At 45.9% G+C, this 19885-nt stretch overlaps 3 protein-coding genes and 1 long non-coding RNA gene across 5 annotated transcripts; 2 read left to right on the top strand and 2 right to left on the bottom strand.

The window, feature by feature from the left end:
• Positions 1 to 12: 12 nt before the first annotated feature.
• Positions 13 to 7050, bottom strand: LOC6541621. Its single transcript, XM_001969637.3, has 5 exons — positions 6964 to 7050; positions 2655 to 4700; positions 2089 to 2381; positions 1393 to 2024; positions 13 to 1332 (listed from the first exon to the last, which is right to left on the bottom strand). Exons 2-5 carry the CDS (start codon positions 4653 to 4655, stop codon positions 485 to 487), a joined length of 3774 nt encoding a protein of 1257 aa, XP_001969673.1. The 5' UTR covers positions 4656 to 4700; positions 6964 to 7050; the 3' UTR covers positions 13 to 484.
• Positions 7051 to 7134: 84 nt separating this feature from the next.
• Positions 7135 to 11924, top strand: LOC6541453 (ER degradation-enhancing alpha-mannosidase-like protein 3). 2 transcript variants are annotated; one of them, XM_001969636.3, is made up of 8 exons: positions 7135 to 7697; positions 7771 to 8167; positions 8574 to 8720; positions 8772 to 9591; positions 9668 to 10061; positions 10266 to 10537; positions 10704 to 10802; positions 10865 to 11924. In XM_001969636.3, exons 2-8 carry the CDS (start codon positions 8016 to 8018, stop codon positions 11384 to 11386), a joined length of 2406 nt encoding a protein of 801 aa, XP_001969672.2. In that variant the 5' UTR covers positions 7135 to 7697; positions 7771 to 8015; the 3' UTR covers positions 11387 to 11924. The 2 variants fall into 2 exon arrangements, with proteins under 2 accessions (XP_001969672.2, XP_015014942.2); XM_015159456.2 differs by having other exon boundaries at positions 10266 to 10510; positions 10865 to 11386.
• A 625-nt stretch (positions 11925 to 12549) lies between these two features.
• Positions 12550 to 18587, bottom strand: LOC6542842. Its single transcript, XM_026978229.1, has 5 exons — positions 17805 to 18587; positions 16017 to 17714; positions 13910 to 15955; positions 13636 to 13834; positions 12550 to 13573 (listed from the first exon to the last, which is right to left on the bottom strand). Exons 1-5 carry the CDS (start codon positions 18262 to 18264, stop codon positions 12847 to 12849), a joined length of 5130 nt encoding a protein of 1709 aa, XP_026834030.1. The 5' UTR covers positions 18265 to 18587; the 3' UTR covers positions 12550 to 12846.
• A 522-nt stretch (positions 18588 to 19109) lies between these two features.
• LOC113564042 lies at positions 19110 to 19536 on the top strand. The gene is made up of 2 exons (XR_003407756.1): positions 19110 to 19375; positions 19433 to 19536. It is a non-coding gene; the product is annotated as an uncharacterized LOC113564042 (long non-coding RNA).
• The last annotated feature ends 349 nt before the right edge of the window (positions 19537 to 19885 follow it).

Here is a 19885-nt window from a genome sequence, read left to right as displayed (position 1 = left end):
AAAATTCGCCAATTGATACATGGCAAAGGTTTATTTGTTATATACGTTTTTATTTTCATACAGTTCAATTAAAATTTGTCAGTTTCACTTTAAAATACGCCTTGAACTTTACACTTTTGATGCTTTACACTCGTTAAGTAATGAAATCACAAATGGGGGGCTCTTTTCAAGTATTATTGACGTGATACCTTAGCTATAGATTCCAGGTGTGAATTGATCTCATTTTAAATTCTTTAAGCTTGGTTTTGATCATCTGTCAGTATAATCGTATGACTTGTTCCGATATTTCCTAATTTTCAGCACTTGAATTTCTGTGTTTTGCTAATTAACTCTAAGTTTTATTATTGTTGTCTGCCTTACCATTATAGCGTAACCATTAACATTAACTTCATTTGCAGATGTGTGTTTGATTCACGTACTTCTATACAGTTTATATCTTCGTTACTTTTCAATACAATTTCTAATTTTAAATTTTAAAAAATCTCTAAGTGCTGGCATGGTCAGGCTTGGGGGGAGTAGATGATAATGAGGCGGCGTTTGCCAGCTTGCTGCTGACCTGGCAGACATCGCCGCAACTGGCGGCCAAGCTGTTGGACTCACAACTGGACTCGGATGGAGGAGTCTCACTATTCCCGCCGTCGGCCTCCTGCTCCGGTTTGCACAACGACGCCGAGCCACATTCGTCCAGGATAATGTTCAGCTTTTCCGCTCTCGGCTGTATCGCAGCAGTAACGGAGGAGGCCAGCGAAGTGGTCTCCACGGGATTTAGGCGAAGCATTTGGTAGGGTGCTTCGCCCTCCTTCTGCAGCTCATGAAGAGTGCTACCATCTCGCTGTTTGGAAACCTTATAAATGGCCGGACAAGACTTTGAGCTCTTTACATCGTTCAAGTCCTTCAGTTCGGGCACCCCCAGTGGTTTACCACTGATTTTTCTTAGCGGATGCATCTCCTGCTCTTGATTATTGTCCTCCACGCTTATGAACTGCGATAGAGCCCCAGCCGCCGCCAATGCCGCCGCCTGACCACTGCTGCTAGCGCCTTCGGGATTCATATAGAGCATGGGGGCATTGTAAAGCAATAGCTGAGGCTCCATTTTGAAATCGTGCTCCAACTGCTTTTGCTGGTCTAGATTCTCATCAATGTAGTTGATGTGGATGGGGGAGGTCTGCAGATTAAGTGGCGAGCTATGCAGCAAATCGTCGTCTGGTGGGGTATAGTAAAGCGACGCCTTGCTGGCTGAGTAATTAGCAGATAGGCGCGCTTTAATTTTTTGTATGTGCAGCTCCTTGGAGCCACCAAAGTCCATTTGGCCTTTGAAGTAGCAGTCTATGTCTGATAAAACACATGCATTTAATATAAATACGACTTAATAGTAATTTAGTAATATTTTACCCTCGGCTATGTCCTCCTCACATCGTCCGCGACAGTTCTCGAAGTAGAAACTAGGAAGGTTCTCCAGTACCTTGTTTAGCGTCTGCTGTTGGTATTTGTATCCCTCGCGAAGGCGCAATACCTGATGCGCACTAAACTTCCGGATTTTGTTCCTCTGGAAGACGTAGTTTTCCCGCACCCAGCTCAACTGGCCTGTGGAATAGTCGCGCACCTTCTTCACCTGATCATAGTATTGGTCCTTCAGCGTAGTAAGGTGATTCGAGCCTATATCGCGGAATTCGCGAATATGCTTAGCCTGGCTGGTGTAGCTGCTCTGGATCCACTCCACCTGCTGGGCGCAGTTCTCCCTGATGCGGTGCACCTGCTGGGTGTAGTTCTCTCTCAGCCTCTCCAATTGCTGGCTCTTGTAGGTCTCGATGCTATCGAGCATAGCGTATATTTGGCGTTTGCGCGGTGACTTCTTCTTCCGATTGACACAGCAATAGAAGCGGTTACAGATTCCCCAGCGTGACAGGCAGCTCCTCAATCCCTGCACCATCAGGGTTAGCAGTAAGAATGCAGTAGCCAGTGCCGTACCAAACAGTATACTACCGATTTTAACTCGGTAGAACACAATGGGATCGATGTACAGTCTGCGGAGAACAGAAAAACCCGTTTAATAAGTATTCAAACATGATATTCACTACTTAGTCCCACCGCAATCCTGCCGAGGCTTTGCCCATCACATTGAAGGCATAACAAGTGTAGAGCCCACTATCAATTCTCGAAATATTGTGCACCAGCAGCGATCCGTTCTCCATCAGCACCACGCGTCGACCCACTAGACTATTCTGACGTGTCCAGTTCAAGGACTGGATGTAGCTCTCGTCCATCAGGGCAGCTAGTTCGTGGGCACTCGGTGGCTGGTGAGCATTCTCCTTGCTGTCGATGATGATCGGCCGCTTGTCAGGGTCAGCATGGTGGCGTAAAATCTTATTGCGTGGTGTGACCTGATGAAGGGTAAACGATTAACTCTGTGCCTCATAAAACGTTTATGGAAGAATTATACATTTAGTCACCTCTAGGGAAGCTAAAGGATAAACTTTCAGGACTGGTTACCTTAAAAAGGGCATAATAATTACTAATATCATAAGCGATATTCAAATATATCCACTTATACAGTTATACTTATTTTGTTGATAAAAATATGCTTTAGTTGGTAATGGTTTGTCTTTAAACTATTTTACATTAAAATGCCTAAAATAACATGCTGCTCTACTCACCCAGATGATATCCGGTACTGGGCTCCCTGATATCTGGCACTCAAGCTTGGCGGTGGACAGAAGCAGGTGCATCTTTGGCTCGGAGAACTGCACCACCGAGGGCACCGAGCAGTTGAGATTGCTTAGCACGCGGAGCATATCGCCAGGATAACCATACTGACACTTGAGCGCATCGATTTGATGGTCGATACTCTCGTATGAGTCCAGTGGAGTCTGGCTGGAACTGCCATTGCTATTGTTCTGTGCCTGGGGCAGCTGGTGGCGCAGGCTAGTGCTGGTATTCGCCAGCCAGGCAGTCAGCCAATACATGCTGCAGTCGCACTGATACTCGTTGCCCAATATATTAAGGTAGTGCAGCTGTCTGAGCTCTTTTATATTTTCGGGCAGCGATCCCAAGCTATTGCCACGTACACTAAGTCGCTGCAATCGCGACAGCCCTGATATCTGTGTGGGCAGCTGCAGCAGTCCGTTCTCGGCCAGCAGCAGCTCCCTTATATTTGGAGTATTGGCGAACAGGGTGGCTGGTAAATGAGTTAGTTTGCGATTCTGCTGCACGGAAAGGTAACGCAAACGATGGAGCACTTGCGGATCCACTAGAGACTCATCATAACGCGATATCCAGTTGGAGAACTGCTCTATGGGCGTCTCATCAATGCGTAGCAACACCAGGGAGCGCTGTCTCTGAAACAGGCCACTGGGCAGCTGCTTGAACTGGTTCCGACTGAGATCCAACTGCCTGAGGGCATGCAGCGACTGGAAGATGATGGATGACAGCAGGGTCAGATTGTTGCCGGAAACGTTCAGGGCTAGCAGGTGATCCAGAGACTCGAACGCCTTTCGATCGATGACGGACAGAGAATTTTGGCTGAGGTCCAACTGTCGCAGCTCGCGCAGACTGTACAGACTATGCTTGCCGATGGACTTAAGCTGATTTCGCTGCAAGTGCAGCTGGCGAAGCTGCCCGTTGCGGGCAAAGAAGTTGTCCGGAAAGGAAAGCAGGCGGTTGTCGCTGAGGTCCAGCACTTGGAGATCGGAAGCCGTTTGGAAGAGCATAAATGGCAGCACGCTCAGCCGGTTTCCGGATAGATAGAGTCGCTCTAGCTTCAGGGCCCCCACAAATATATCCCGTGGAAGCTCTGTCAACATATTCTGGCTGAGGTTCAGCATGCGCAATTCGCTAAGCTCACCCAGGAAGCGCTGCGGTAAGAAAGTCAGTTCACTTCTGTCCAAGTGCAGCTCCTGCAGTTGCTTCATGTGCTGCAGGTTTGTCAGACTGCAGTTGCTCAGTCGATTACCGCTCATTTTAAGTACTTTCACGCGCCGCACGGCCAGCGGAATGGCCCAATGAAGGCACTCCAGGCGATTTTCGATGAGATTCAGCCGTTCCATATACTCAAAAGCGTGCGGCTGGCGGGTGAAGAGCTCCCTGAGCGATTCATCTTTAAGTTCACTACTCTGCCAGTTAAATTCCCTCACACTTTCGAGCTGCGGCAGCTTCAGGGGATTACTAAGATCCGCAGGCACATGGGACAGCATTAGCTGGTTGTAGTTGATGGGCGAGCTTCGCTGGGAGAGCAGCTCCTGGTTAACTCGCCTCAGGTCCACATGCTCGCAGCTTAGCTTAAAAACCTTGCCCGAGGGATCGACGTGACCGACCGAAGGAAGTTCATACTCCTCCACCTCTACGCTCTCTGATCCGGCGTCCGTCGCATCCAGCCACAGACCCTCATCACTGTCACTATCATCTAGATCCGAGTCGACGGCATGGCCCACGAACGGCAGATGGAACTTGTAGCCCAGCAGCGAGAACTCGTGCTCCTGCCAGGTCCTTATCCGGGGCCTGATCTGTGGACGATGTTGCTGCGGGATTTGGGCCAGGTACGCCTCGGCACTGCTGTAGGTGGCCTGACAGTGGGTGCTGTCGCCACTGATGGCCGCTACGGCGTTGACCACGACAAACAAGGCACACAATATCAGGGAAATCTTCGATATTGCTTCCATTTTTCAGTATGTAATCTCAAATATTTGTATGGTCGCATAGTACACCTGTAGGGTGGGAAGATAACAAGATTTTAGAATATTATTGATTACTAAAATATTAATATTATATTTTGTTATAGTCAACTATCTTCACTGCGTATATCCTGCAACCGTTATACCCATCTTGAAGTTTGTGGATGTCTGGACACTAAACTGGACTAATTTAGGTTTTTGTTCATTATTGATTTTCGCTTTTAACCTTCGGGAGCCCAAAAAATTGTGTCGCAACTCTCATTTCAGCGGGAGAAGGAAAAAGTGAGACTGAGAAATGGACAAAATCAATAAGTTAAGCAAATAATATAAATAAAACGGTGCTCTAAAGGAGGTGGAGGACGCGCAGACCAGTTGCGTGTCCAAATGGCGACGCACAGAAAATGTGTGGAACCATAAAGTGAGGGAACTTTTGTAGTATTCTTCTTTAAATAATGCATCACTACCATGTCTGTCTGGATGTGGAGGAGTTTCCTCTTCTCCAACGCCAGTTTTTCATTCGCACGCAATGAAGATTAAGAACTTTAAGGCATGCAACGTACTACTACGTGTGAACAAAATTATACTGTAGAACTTTTAATTGTTAATGAAAATATATCAAGCGAATAATTTACTTAGACTACTTTATTCTCTTTTCTAATCAAAATGAACATTAAAACTTGCCATTAATAGGCGTGCTCTCATATGCCTTTCTATTGCTATAAGTCCTAGGTTTTATAGGTCTTAAAGCACTCGTCAAGATTTATTGAAATAAATGGTCAGGAAAACAAACGTAATCCGCATCGCTGTGAATCAGCAAGTGGCCATTATAATTTAGCACATATTTTAATTTTCCTTGATGCCACCGGCTTGCATTTGTTTATAAACAATTATATCGAATCATTTGCCGCCCAGCAACCACAACCTGCACCAACAAAACAATTACGTATAATATATAGTATACTTCAGTTGCCAAGATTATTACTCAATGGGTTTGGGATAAAAAGACTCGAGAACTATAAAATTATCCATTGTATAATATGTCTCGAGTGACTGACCCGGTGCCACGTCGAATATATGTACATATGTGGAAAATGGAAGGCGTAAAGCTTTTCTATTTGTTGATAAATTGACATCGGTTAATGGCCAGCTGTTGGGAAAATGTTGATAAGAGCAACTGAGCCCATAAAACTGATAAGCCGGCACTTGCAAAAAGTGATCAAGATGGATGGCCGCAGGGGTATTTGAATTAATCTCAGGTTCCAAAGAGCTTGATTCGCAAAGTAAATACGATTGTTGATGGCAAATATTCAACGCACAAGCAGATATCTGGCCAAAACAAATGCGAACAAAAAATAACGAAAAACCGATACAAAAATAGCCCTGCACACAGACAGAAAAAACCGAGAAATACACATGCAAAAATATGGCTAAAAAAAAGTGCCACGAATCTAAGACAATAATTAAATTATATATAATATGTGGCATACATGTTTGCCTCGTAGAGCGAGAAAGTAGTTGCCAAATTGGAGTGCTACTAATAAATAAGAATAAACTGCTGATATGGCAGTTAGTTATATTTTTCCATTAATTTGAATCTCATTTTCGTTGTGCCAAAGAATCGGAGCAGCCGAAAGAGATGGAAATAGAGTGGGTTGCATAATCTGTCATGGAATCCGAGCTCAAGACAGGGCGAGAAACAACCGTTTAACTGGGTATATAGTGCGGATACATAATGTACATACGATACATACACACGCATACACTTGCATCACCTGGTGACATGTGAAAAGCCGCTAATGAGTCGGGCTGGCAGTAAAGCGGCCAATTAGCAGAGATTCCCTGCTTCCCGCAAGTGGAATCATTCACCAAACTGGAGATTTCCCCGCCGTTTCGCCCACTCTAAGAATTCATTCATGGCTTTTCGCCTCCTTTTTACCTTGGGAAAACTCATCTCAAGTGCGTGTGTGTGAGCATATTATGTGCATACACATACATGCACGTCGGTGCAGCTGAAGATGTTGCCAAGGGCAACGATTTGAGGCTCTGATTCGGAAGATAATCGAGTAATAGCAGGGGTATCTAATTCGTGGTAATACATATAAAGCCACCGAAACTTCTGGTTTCGCTTTTTTCACCCTTTGTGTCTGAAGTATCCGTTTCATGCACAGACTCGCACCTGCCCACAGTCTCAACTTTTCTCTGGGCTAAATAGCAAGTAATTTCTCCAGTTTTAACTCCAATATGTTAGTCACCCAAAAATTATGTCTTGTGGCATATTGTTTAATTATTATCTCACCGTTGTTTATATTCTCTGCATCTTTTCGCGTCTTTTTTCGTCTGGGTTGCAGTGTGACCGTAAAAGAACGGTTAAAGCATACCAATACGTTTTAGAAAAAAGTCCCAAGCGGCTTTGGTTGAAATATACCAAATGCCAGTGCTGTGCAATGATAAAATATATTATATTATTATGTTATCAGTAATATGGAAAATATTAATGAAATATTTTAACTAATTTGAAGCATAAACAACGTTAACTCGGAAGTGTGCCAACAATATTAGTTTAATGGTGGAGGGCCACACTCTTCCGCTCGCTGCACACCTGGTCACACTAAGGGTGCAATCTTTTTTTTCATGATAAAATTTAGGAATCTTGAATTCATCGTTGATAAGCAGCGATCTGTTAATTGCCACCGAAGCAGCGCGGATAATTATAAAACCAGACTCCTCTGGATATATAGTAGCGAATCGTAATGCCCCGCCGATGGTAGCTGGCAGTAGTAACCTTACGATTTTGACGCTCGCTTTGCAGTCGTGGTGGTTTGTTATTGGAGCAGAAAACATATTCCAAACGAGATTATAAATAGTCACGATGTGTGTCGCAGTCGTCGCGGTCGTCGGGAGGATGAATGTGCAATTGCAGATGCCGTAGAAGCACCGCGCTTGAGTTTTATCCAGAGAAACCCGATCTTCTAGTGCCCGTGAAAACCGGGCGAATAGCAACAACAAATTAGGTCGACATATCAAGCACAGGTGAGACTAATTTCAGTCGAGCAAAATTGTTTGTTAAATTTTAAGCTAATTATGAGTTGGCTGTTTCAATTAGGCTGCAGAGCCAAATCAAGCGGACCACGGGCCCAAAGCGGAGTCAACAAAGAAGCGGCGCAGAGAAACATCGAAACATTGGTTTCAACACCACACGTTCAAAGTGAAGGTCAACGTCACAACGACTCGAGCGGCAAGTCTGGCGGCCGAGACCGAAAGACAAAGCCATCCGCCGTCACCAGCACAACCTCCAGCAACACCACCACCACCACCGCCTCCATTGGTAATCTCCAGATAGCCACCATCATGCCTGCCACAATCTCCGAATCCTTCATCCATGGCCAGCGGCTAATGCTCATCTTCCTGGTGGCCCTGTGCATCGTAGTTGCCTGCGTCCTTAGCACCGAAACCACCATGCCCACGCAGAACATGTCCAACAAGGAGAGGGCGGAACTCCGGTAAGTATCAGCTAGATATTGTAGTATCTATGATTCTGTAAGGTTACCTTGTGTTTTCTGACGGACAACTTCTTCCCGACTATTATTTTTCACGAAACGACGAAAGTTTCAGATTTGTAACTCTTGATATTCAAATTTACTTTGGGTTTTAGGAGGATCAAAGCAATTTATTTAAATGTAACCCATATAAGCATCAGAAACGAGGAGGTCAAATTAGCATAACTCGTTGGTAATCATTTATGGTTTTTAATTTAAATGTGGTGCTTATAAATACCACTATAAAATCTGTACAATTGTATATCCATGACTCATATAAATAGGAGTATTTAAACGCTTAAGCCTAAAAGCTGTTCTGAACTATAACAAAGTAGCTGAACTGAATATGTAATATGTTCTTTGATTTCAGGGAAGAAGCTCGCGATATGTTCTATCACGCATATAACGCCTACATGCAGAACGCCTATCCAGCTGATGAGCTAATGCCGCTCTCCTGCAAGGGACGCTACCGAGGAGTGACGCCATCGCGTGGCGACATGGACGACATCCTCGGAAAGTCAGTTAAATAACCTTAGGTTTGGCGGTTACATTAATAAGGTTTTTTTAGCTTTTCCATGACTCTGGTGGATACTCTGGACACCCTGGTGCTGCTGGGTGATTTCACAGAGTTTGAACACGCGGTGAAGTTAGTTATACGCGACGTCCAATTCGACAGCGACATTATTGTGTCGGTGTTTGAGACGAACATTCGAATGGTCGGTGGCCTGCTGTCGGCGCACATTCTGGCAGAGTATCTGCAAAAGCATGCGGACACGATGCATTGGTACAAGGGCGAACTGCTGGAGCTGTCTCGCGAGCTGGGCTACCGATTGCTACCGGCGTTCAACACATCCACGGGCATTCCGCATGCTAGGGTTAATCTCCGCCTGGGTATGAAGGATCCGATGCTAAAGAAGTCCCGTGAAACGTGTACCGCTTGTGCTGGTACCATTCTCCTGGAATTTGCTGCATTGTCGCGGCTCACCGGCGATCCAATTTTCGAGGTGCGAGCCCATGCCGCCATGGACGCACTGTGGAAGCTAAGGCATCGTGGCTCCGATCTCATGGGCACGGTGCTTAACGTCCATTCGGGCGATTGGGTGCGCCGGGATTCCGGAGTCGGAGCGGGCATCGACAGTTACTATGAGTACCTGTTCAAGTCCTACGTTCTACTGGGAGACGACAAGTACCTGGCCCGCTTTAATCGCCACTACAACGCGGTAATGAAGTACGTCAGCGAAGGACCCATGCTACTCGACGTGCTGATGCACAGGCCACACGCTAAGTCGAAAAACTTTATGGACTCGCTCCTGGCATTCTGGCCGGGTCTGCAGGTGCTTTCCGGCGACCTGAAACCAGCTGTGCAGACACACGAGATGCTCTATCAGGTATGCTCTATCCTTTCCAAATCCGCCCATAAATACGATTTATTTTACAAATATTATTTATCTTATTATTTCTTAGGTTATGCAGATGCACACCTTCATTCCAGAAGCATTTACCGTAGACTTCCAAATACATTGGGGACAACATCCCCTGCGACCAGAATTTATCGAGTCCACTTACTTCCTGTACCGCGCCACTGGCGATCATCATTACCTGCAGGTTGGCAAGAAGGCTCTGAAGACACTCCAGAAGTATGCTAAGGTATCTTGCGGCTATGCGGCCGTCAATGATGTACGGACTGGCAAGCACGAGGATCGCATGGACTCGTTTGTGCTCTCCGAGACGATTAAGTACCTATTCCTCCTGTTCTCCGATCCCCAGGATCTGATCATAAACGTCGATGAGTTCGTCTTCACGACCGAAGCTCATCTGCTTCCGCTCTCTATTGCGCAACTAGGGAATGCCACGTTTAGTAAGTCATTTTTCGGTTCTAAATTGCTTTACGTAATCGCTGCAGCGCTATCAGTAATTCTATCACAACAAATAGCTCTTGATAGGCATCAATTGGTTGACAATCTTTCTTTGTTATCAATAGCTTTATATTGATAGTCAATTTAGTTTTAAATCCTTAGTGAGTTATGTGGGAACTCTGATTAAATTCTTCTTCCTTTTACAGGCTTTCGCCAGACGGACGAACACAACGTACTCGACTTCATGCGCACCTGCCCCAGTTCAAATAAGCTTTTTCCTGAAAAAGTACGCAAGCCACTGCGCAACTTCATTACGGGCTCGTGCCCTCGCACCACCGCGGGAAAGCGACTCAGCGCCCTGGATTTTCAGGCAAGCAATGCAGATCATCTTCGAGCTGTTTACGACATGGGCATTACCATGGTTTCGGTAGGCGACCGCAGCCAAGGCAAGGTGCGACTGTTTCATAGTTTCTATAATGTAAGTTTTTTTCTGTTCTGCTTTTTGGTTTCGTTTGCATTTCGTTGACACTCTGGTTGGTAACCTTTGCGCCACCAGTTTCCTCGATCTTCCGCTTCCTCCTCTTCCTTCTCATCATCATCACACAGATCGTGGGACAAATTAATATAAATTTGACTTTATTCAGGCAAAAAGCCACGAGGAAGGCGAAATGGGACTGCAATTTATGCAGGAGATGCTTGAGCTGACCAAGATGCAGAGCATAAATCAGCTAGCGCAACTGCAGGTTTGTATGCTTTATTTTAAAGGGAATCCTTATGATATTTGAAATGTATCTTTCCTTTGTAGGCCGTAGCCTACGCCACTGATGAGAAGCCACAGGATTGGATCGCCCTGATGGCCGGGCCCTCGCACTTTGGCCCAGAGTTAACTGGCGATCAGTTCGTCCAAGGGGAGTTAATACTGGCCAAGCCGCTTCGAGCCTGCGATGAGACCCTAGAGAATGCCGAAGAGGCGAAGGGAAAGGTGTTGGTGGCCGAGCGCGGTGATTGCACGTTCGTAAGCAAAGCGCGACTGGCCCAGAAAGTGGGGGCGGCAGCGCTGATTGTCTGTGATAATGTTCCGGGCTCTTCCGGTGAGACGCAGCCGATGTTCGCAATGTCCGGCGACGGCAAGGACGACGTGCTCATTCCAGTCGTCTTCATGTACAGCATGGAGTTCGGCAAGCTTTCGGCGGTTATGCAGCGCCGGAAACAGCCTCTGCGTGTTCGCGTCATGCAGATGGTGGAGTTCAAGCGGTGGCAACTGGCCAAGGAGCAGCGCCTAAACCAAACTGCGTCGGTAGCACAGAAACCGGAAAAAGAATTGTAGTGGACTGCTACGGCTGCTGGATCGCCCTCAGCGTTAACTATTCTTTTGAGGTTACATACCACCTTGAAATGGTTCTCGCCAAAATAGAGATATATTTTCTATATTCGTAACATGTACAGTTAGCGACCGTAACTAAATTGAAATTTCCTGTACTTTGCTAGACATGTAAGAACGATTTAATGCCACGAGTTTTTGAACTCAGTTAAAGGATCTTTGCATTTCGTGGTTGGTTCTCAGGCAGGCAATTGGCTTCCTAGTGGCAATATTATAACCGAATAGCATCGCATTCGCGTTCATTCTAATTGTATATTTGGTCCACCTCACAATTTTTTCGATGGATTTTACTTTTTTAATGTAAGTAAAAATTCTGTATATAAAAGATTATAACTTAGTGACTAACAAAATAGAAAATAAGGATTCGTTTTAAGCAGTTAGTTCATAGGATAGAGAGTCGGAATTGATCGACAACCGAGTAGTTGAAATTGATTAGATATTATACAAAAGTTAGTCTAAAATATACGAACTAAATATACGAAAACTCTAAGGCATTTTTGATTTGTTGTAAAAACTGAAGATCCAGCTTTGCTAACACTTTTATGCATTAATGGAAAATACCTTCTCAAAGAACTTGTTTGAATTAGTATTCCTAGTGCCAACAGGATGCTGCCGTGCACTCCGATTCACAACGATCTCGGTAACGGGTTCATCCACATCAAGATCCAACCAATGATCGGTTGGTGGTTATATAGTTTCGGCTCTATTGCAGTCAAGCGGATGTCAAAACTAATTTTGTTTTAGAGGCAGCCTCGGAAATAATGCTCGAGTATTATAAGCCAAGTTATTTGTGGCTAAAAACATATCTGTGAATCGACTAGATGCAATTTTTTAATAGTTGCTGACAAATCACTTGCCCCTCTTGTATAAATAAAGTTTAAAATTAAAATAAAAATAAATACAATTTCTAATACCACGATTACAAACACATGGTATTTTTAATAGATTTCCTTTTAATGACATTTATTTCTTTCCATTTTGGTGTTTCCATTAAACTAAAAATATGACACATTCACTACTACATTCGATAGTAGGAAATCAAACAGTTGAATTCATAAGCCTAAAACTACTATAGCTTAAGCTAGTTTTGTTTTTCTTTTAGAAAAAATAAAAAGAACGAAAGAAACAAAAACACTTATTCCAAAATAGCGCATAAAAAAGGCTATTCTTCGACTTACTAAAGACTAAGGCGAAATGTTGATATTATTAGATGATGATGATTGTTAGGACTATGGGGTATAACACGCAACTTATTATAGTTTCGTATATTTGAACTATATTTGGGCTGACAGCCAGAAGCACATTTATAGATCGGGTATTCTGGGTGATTTTCAACAAGGGATGTGGTAAAAAAATTAAACAAAAACTGTTCACGGTCGAGATTCTCCACAGTTTTCGACACATGCCTACGACGAGTGGGTCTGCTGGACTGCCAATTTTAGCATGTGATTGGCGATGCTATCTACAGTTAGGGATTGCGGTGACATCTCGATCACCTGGGACTTGTGGCGGGCATAGAAACGCTGCGCTCCATTGATTTGCGGCGCCAAATAGGTGAGCTGTCTTGGATCGGCGGCACTTATCCAGGCTTCGTCGTTCGATGCAGACCTGATGATCAGGTGATCCCCGGTGTTAACTCCCTCTGTAGTATCGTCAAATTGCGGCGAAGGTAAGCGGTGTACCTGCAGAAGGCGGTGCGAGGGCGTGGCATGGGACAGCTCACAGGCGATCACATGCACCTCAGCCGGCTTGTTTGCTTCTTTAAGAAGCTGGTAAAGCACCAGCATGCTGCTTTGGTCCATGTCGAGGCTAGGATAGTGCATAGCAGCCAGGCAGCGGCCCAGAGGGCGGCCCAAGTCGTAGTTCATCAGAATGTCCCCGCTGCGGTGATCCCAGACGGTGATACGCGTCTGTCCGTAACCAATAAGGCGATCCTCTGAAAGGCACTCAATGTGACGCAGCTCGTGGCGCAACTGCTTAAACTCCCGTATGGAGGCCAGCGTATCCAGCGTGGGCGTCAGTGAATACTTGCAGATGCCCGAACGCGGCTTGCCCATCACCAGTTCCTGCTGACATGCCATAACAAAGTAACGCGAATCCGCTATAGTTGTGTATATGACATGCGGCCACTCGCTGAATAACGTAAGCTGTTAGTTAAATCATAGAATTTAAGCATACTTTATAGTCAACCTTACCAATTAACAGCATCCAAGTGCACAGAGTGCATACGGGGCCGTAATTCTTCCTCGCAGAAGTAGTACACATTCACATGTAGGGAGGTAAGCTTCACCTCCCTCTTGTGATGGTCCAGCGGCCTGCTCCGCATTTCAAGGTACACCGGCGTAGAATTGTGCACGCAAATGCGGCTGCCAAACGGCGTGAAGATCTCTTTCTCTGTAATGGATCAAACAAAAAAAACGAGTTTAGAAAGCTTCCTAAAATAAACGGTTCTTAATAATCATATCCCACCGATAGTTAGGCGCCGCACTCTTCCGAGGTAAACCCATCGCGGTCCAACATCCAGCTCCTGCTCTGCGTCTTTGGGTTCGCGCGGATGCGGTTGAGGCAGCTGCGGTGAGGGCGATTTTTTGACGCCATCAAAGGAGGGATTATATCGTGGCTGATGCAGGACGTTGAACACTTTGGAGTACTTCCAGAAGGTAATGCAATTCTCCTGCACCACGATGAGCTGTTCTAGCTCGTAGTACATATAGAGAACCTGACCGTGCTTGGCGGAAAGTGGATTTGCTAGCGTCGAGGATCCCTGACTTAGACGCAGCAGGCCGCCAGGGGGAGTGGCCAGGACTAGGTCAGCATGATTGACTTTTCCGGCTTGCTGGCGAGGGCGGTGTAGCTCCGTATTTGGTGGCGGTGTTGTAGGGGATGGCGGGTAAATAAGCACGGGCTGTGCATAAGCCGATTGTGCGACGGACGGGGAATGAACGATGGTCTTATCTGCAGCTTCTTTGGCAGCGGAGTTGGCCAGATGGTTGTGTGTAGCCACAAAGGCGTTGGGAACTTCTGGTGGCAAATTATCGAGCCTCAAAACAGTGGCATTAGGAACGGCTGTCACCGGTTCAGTCACCGTTTCAATATTCGTGGGCAGAGACTTGGCTCGTACTCGCTTGGTCCGCTTGGTCGGGCGACTAGACTTCGTTGCACTTGTAGTGATATTTGCATTCTCCTTGACACCTTTCATCTTTCGTGGAGTGTTTTGCGGAGCCAATTGCTGCTGCTGCAAGCGATGCTGCTCAGGAAGACTTCTATCTGCCGGTTCCGGCTTCTTTAACGCCGCCCGAACAGCCTTGGTCATTTGAACCTTTTTGGTGGTTTGCGCTGCGCCGCCAGGAATGCGCTTGGATCGTCCCTGAGCCATTTCATCCGATAGAGCGTAGCTCTTGAGCAGACTGACCTTGCGGTTCCGAAGTAGCTTCGAATTAAGATGCGTGGTGGAGCGTGTAACCAAATCGCGTACGCGAGTTTCTTTTCCGGGGCTGGTAGCTCCCACGGTAGTGCGGCGCCGTTGTGTGGCGGCAGCAGGTTTGGTGGCTCCATGGGTTTTCCTATGCTTTGGTCTTTTGGCTGCATCAGCTGGTAAGGGGACAGGTGACCGAGAGTCCTTAAGACTTTTCTTTGCTGGCTGGGAAATGAGTGATGGACGCGGTGCGCTTACGTCACCAAAGCCGCTGAGTAAGTGTAAGCGCGCTGGTGACATGCGAGACTCCTGCCTGCTAGGCGATGGATTTGGAGGCGAGGCATTGCTTGTAGCCTTGATAATATAAATCGATGGCTTGGTCTCACGCGCCTGGCGCAGTCGTTGTTGCATGCTCTCCAGCAGCTTGGACTGTGCAGGTGCGGCAGCCTCAAAGATCTTGGTAAAAGCCGCCTCAACGGACTGAGCCCGACCCTTCTCAGACTCCTTGTCTATCTCATGTTTCTTGTAGCCGTTGCCATCCATGACGGATCTATGATATTGCGGCTCCTGTTCTTTGAGGGACGGACACGTCTCTCCATCCTTTGAAGGTTTGGAAGTGGCTAAAAGGTTGGTGGTTTTGGGCGACTTCTTCGTTGAGCATTCTTCGTCTTCCGCAAAATATGAGTCGTAAAAGTGATTCAGCTTGCGTCTGTGCTCTGCGGGCAATTTGGAGTTGAAGGTGAGGTCCTCAACGCCCGCCATCCTTGAAACGGATTCTGAGGTCTGAGGTGGGGAGGGTTCTTCCTTATCGGTGCTTAGCTCACTACTGGTGGTCAGTGGTACTTTCTTGTCCTTATCCTGCTGCCTATCTCGTTCCCTTTCGCGACGCTTACCACGCACATCACTACGCATCCTATCCAGTTGCTGTTGTGGTCTCACCCGCAGTGATCGGCGAGCTACAGTGCTGTTGGCAAGCTCCTTCATTGCGGTAGCCACAGCGTTTGCTGTTGCCAGTTCAGTGAGACCCAGATAGTTGCAGAATTCCTGCTGCTCGTAGAACATACTATCATTCGGACAGTTGACGTAAGGCGCCTGGATTCCTGCCATTGGCAAATAAAATGAATAAATTAAATATACAATAAAACAAATACAATGTTTTACCTTGGGGAGCCTGTGGCAGTTGCTGGTAGCGATGCATCTGTGGCTGTAGCTTCATCTTTTGCTCTATAAACTGCTGCTGCTGTATTGTTTGTACCTGCTGACACATAACATCTAAAACAGCGTTAGTAAATTGCTGGTCCTCTGAGGGCCCATGCTCGCTCAACTTCGGCTGCATAAAATTAGCAATATCTTCTGGAGCAGATGGACGAGGTTGAGGATGGGAAACGGATGCAACCAAGTCCAGATTCGCAGCGAACGAACATGCCGTTGGAATAACTGCGCTACTTTCCAGGTCTGCTGTTGAGGTTTCCTTAGTAAGGTTTCGCTGCTCAATGTTTTGGGAGTCCGTATAATTTAAGTCATCGACAGCGGGTAGCTCCACCTCGTCTTCCTCCGGTTGTGGATCCACTTGCAGCTCTTCATCGGGAATCAATGTGGTGACAGAGGCTTTTTCCATTCCCACTACCTCGTAGCAATCGTCGTCATCGTCATCTAGCACAATTGTCTCCTCGGTGGGCAGCATATGCATATAGCGACGATGCACAGGACGCTCCGCCGACTGGGAGCTGGCTAGCTCTTGAGTAGATTCGTCTGAGGTTTGCATGACGTCACGACTGATCTTCTCCATGTTCCGCACCAGTGTATCACGGAAGTCGGGAAAGTTATGCTGCTTGAGAGATGCCGTAACAGCCTCATTCTGGTTGAAGGCGGCCTCAAAGCTTTCCACATCTTCGACAGCGGCCCATTCGTCCATGGGTGCCGTGTTCCAATTGGTGACTTTCTCGGCGGGACTCATCTGCGGCTGAGCCTGGCAGATGCTTGCCAGTCTTCGATCCATGGCCTCTCCATGCAGCGTATTTTTCATCAACGGCGGATACTTGCGCTTTAGCGGCGCCACTTTGGATGGAGAGAGGCCGCCGGTTAACTCGTCCTCAAAGTCGTAGTGGTCACTGGCGTTGGGCATGGAGGATGAGCTGACTGGGAATTCCGTGGGACTGCTGTGTTCGCGAGGCAACTTTCTTTGCAGATTATTTTGCGGCCGCTCCCGTCCCTCTAATGCAATAATGTCGATAGGCTGGTCTGGTTCTTCCTGGATGACTGCGCCATCGCATTCTTCATCGTCGTGGTCCTCCAGTTCGTGATCATAGACCTGACAAATGTCTGGGCGTTCTTCCTCCATCGGTGTGTCGTCTAAGAATGTGGCGTTCTCGTTTTCCTCGGCCGCCTCGTCGTCGACCAGTTCCTGATGTACTAATGGCTGTTCTAGGGCTGCATCACTAAGGTACACATTGTTTTCAGCCGCCAAACGTGCCTCGCCCTCCTCGATGTAGGCAGTACCATTGAGACGCTCATTCGCAACACTCTCTTCAGGCAGCAAACCCAGCAATTGTCCGGTACCGTTTCCGGACATCAGGATGGCCCTGGTGAACTCTTGCTCGCATGCAACACCCTGGGTAGCTACTATGATCTCACAGCAGTGTTCTTCCGCTAGGACGACCATGTTCTCTTCATCCACAGATTCGTAGATCACACACTGCTCTTCTTCCTCGGCCACCTGAATTTCATGTTCAGCCTCACCATTCTCGTGGGATAGCATGTCGAACTGGTCAACATTGCCATTGGTCAGCAATCCTGCCGGGCTGCTGACTACAGTCTGCATTAGTGCAATGGTCGGATCCTGGACAGCTTCGGGCGAGTCTGCAACACAAGAAAAACGAAAGTGAGTTTATCGTATTAAATATTTCAAATTGTTCAATATCATTCAAATTAATAGTTAATAGAACAAACCGTTGATCTCGATGACCTCGTGGCTGCTGCACGGACGTTTCGCCGGCGTGCAGGGGGCCCATTCCGGGGCTTGAGGTGCCTCTTCGGCCACCATCACTTGCCGACGAAGTCCGAATATTAAGGCTTCATTTTGGTTGACGAAACTGGAAGACGGGTGCTCCTCCGGCCATCCCTTGAAGCCACTGCCACTTGAGATAAGGCTGCAGATTTCCGAGTCGTCGGAGATCACGTGGAACATGCTGTCCGCGGCAGGGTCCAGATCTCCTCCCGCCCCTGAGAATCTAGTGCCGGATGCAGCCAGATCCGTGGGACACTCTCGATCCTCAGCCACGCCCGATGCGGTGCCTGGAGCTTTGCTAGCCTCCGCATCAACCTCGTCGCCTTCCAGCGGCGAGTAGCGGTTTAGCAGTTGCTCCTCCAACGTCGCGTAGGCCATCAGATTGGCTTCTCTCCTGGACATCGCGTTGGTACGGGGAATGGGATTGGGATTATCTAGCCCTCGTCGATTCGTTTAGCAATTGTGGTAGGATTTCTTGTAAATTTAGCACGTGAAATTTAAAAAATATACTTGATGCTGTCTACAAAACAATGCCCGAACTGACTGTGGACGATCATGATTACATTATCATGGCTTGGTCGGTTAACTTCGATTGCTATTTTATGTATTTCTGCGTGCTTTGCGTTGTATATTTCTTATTTGCTAGGCTTAATATTTTAAGTTGCTTTATCCTGTGTGACCGTTGGAAACACCGTAGTATTATCCCAAATCGCAATGGCTAAAATACCATTGAAAATACTTTTAGTATTATTTTTACAGTGGGATGAAAGATGTCTTTAAATATTTTAAAAAGCATCCAGAATCTTCTCCGAACATACATCGGATTTTTTTTACATACATATTAAATAAGATATATATAACGATTTATATATATTATATATATGTAGTTGGTCTCTCATTAAGGCGAGAGAGCAATAAATAAATCATTAAAAAATTATTTTCGATTTATATAATTATATATATAATTAATAAAATAATTTTACATTTAGGTTCAAAATCGAAAATCATTTTTAAATCATTTAAATTGGTATGTTTAGTTTTAAAACTTAGTGTGTTCAGTCCTAATAAGCCTGCCGAGAAAAATTTTTTGTCAGATTTTAAGTTTAATCTATGAATAAATTTAAACTTTATGTTTTATCCATAATTTCTTTAGGGGAGCCACATGTGTTCGGATGTTGTGTAAGGTGTAGCATACTTGTAGGGATCAGCATTTATGTTAAATGTCTTTGGCGGCCATAGTCGACGGCATAACAGCTGCTGACGTAAGAAGTAGTTATGTTCTTGTCCTTCCTGTCGAATGTTAGTCCGATACCCAGTTTTTTTTGTCTAGAAAATAACCTTCTGAAGAATTGTAGCCGAAACCAACGTGTGTTCGATCGCCTAGCTACATTTTACCATCTTTACCATTTGCCAAAAAAAATGGTAAATGGGCCTTACGCTATAATTGTTCCTTTGACACAATTTGCTGTTGTTTATAGCAAATCATTCCCCCCATTTGAATGCTGGGTTGAGGGTGAGTAAGTTAGTTACCATTAAACAATTTTCTAACGCTAAAATCCATATCCCTTAGATTGTTGTGACTACAGGTATAAATGGAAACGGTACTTGTAGACTAGTTAAAATGTACATATTCCCGATGTCGAATTAAAAAGTAAAATACTTTTGACCTGTGAATTTTCCTTTATTTATTAAAATCAATGGAGGCGAGTCTTATGAGCACGAACCAAGGCCCATTGTAGGCAAATGTTAGTAGTCATTGACGTAACAATACATACGATTACCTTTTTTATTTCGAGAAATGTAACGAAACATGTTGCTTACGTTATTGGCGACAGCCAATACGTTAGCCGGAACCAGCGCGTGCTCGATCGCCCAGCTTCATTTTACCGTTTGCTCGTGGAAGTTATACACGTACTTCGCTACAATGGGGAACTCTATTTATAACGGCTTGTAGAGCTCATCCCTAGTCTTACCCTGTAATATAATACAGGTTTGTGCTTGCTAAATGTAAAGCTTTCCTTTA

Source organism: Drosophila erecta, unplaced genomic scaffold (genome assembly GCF_003286155.1).
Source record: "Drosophila erecta strain 14021-0224.00,06,07 unplaced genomic scaffold, DereRS2 tig00000055-arrow-pilon, whole genome shotgun sequence".
Lineage (NCBI taxonomy): Eukaryota > Metazoa > Arthropoda > Insecta > Diptera > Drosophilidae > Drosophila > Drosophila erecta.
This window is presented reverse-complemented; position numbering and strand designations above follow the sequence as displayed.

Coding starts and splice junctions, on each gene's coding strand:
- LOC6542842 (XM_026978229.1), bottom strand. CDS start 18,264: ATGTCCAGGAGAGAAGCCAATCTGATGGCCTACGCGACGTTGGAGGAG. Junction 17,715..17,804: donor CGAGGTCATCGAGATCAACG/GTTTGTTCTATT, acceptor CTTGTGTTGCAG/ACTCGCCCGAAGCTGTCCAG. Junction 13,574..13,635: donor CACTTGGATGCTGTTAATTG/GTAAGGTTGACT, acceptor TACGTTATTCAG/CGAGTGGCCGCATGTCATAT.
- LOC6541453 (XM_001969636.3), top strand. CDS start 8,016: ATGCCTGCCACAATCTCCGAATCCTTCATCCATGGCCAGCGGCTAATG. Junction 8,168..8,573: donor AAGGAGAGGGCGGAACTCCG/GTAAGTATCAGC, acceptor CTTTGATTTCAG/GGAAGAAGCTCGCGATATGT. Junction 8,721..8,771: donor ATGGACGACATCCTCGGAAA/GTCAGTTAAATA, acceptor AGGTTTTTTTAG/CTTTTCCATGACTCTGGTGG.
- LOC6541621 (XM_001969637.3), bottom strand. CDS start 4,655: ATGGAAGCAATATCGAAGATTTCCCTGATATTGTGTGCCTTGTTTGTC. Junction 2,382..2,654: donor CAGTACCGGATATCATCTGG/GTGAGTAGAGCA, acceptor ACCCTTCATCAG/GTCACACCACGCAATAAGAT. Junction 2,025..2,088: donor AAAGCCTCGGCAGGATTGCG/GTGGGACTAAGT, acceptor TGTTCTCCGCAG/ACTGTACATCGATCCCATTG.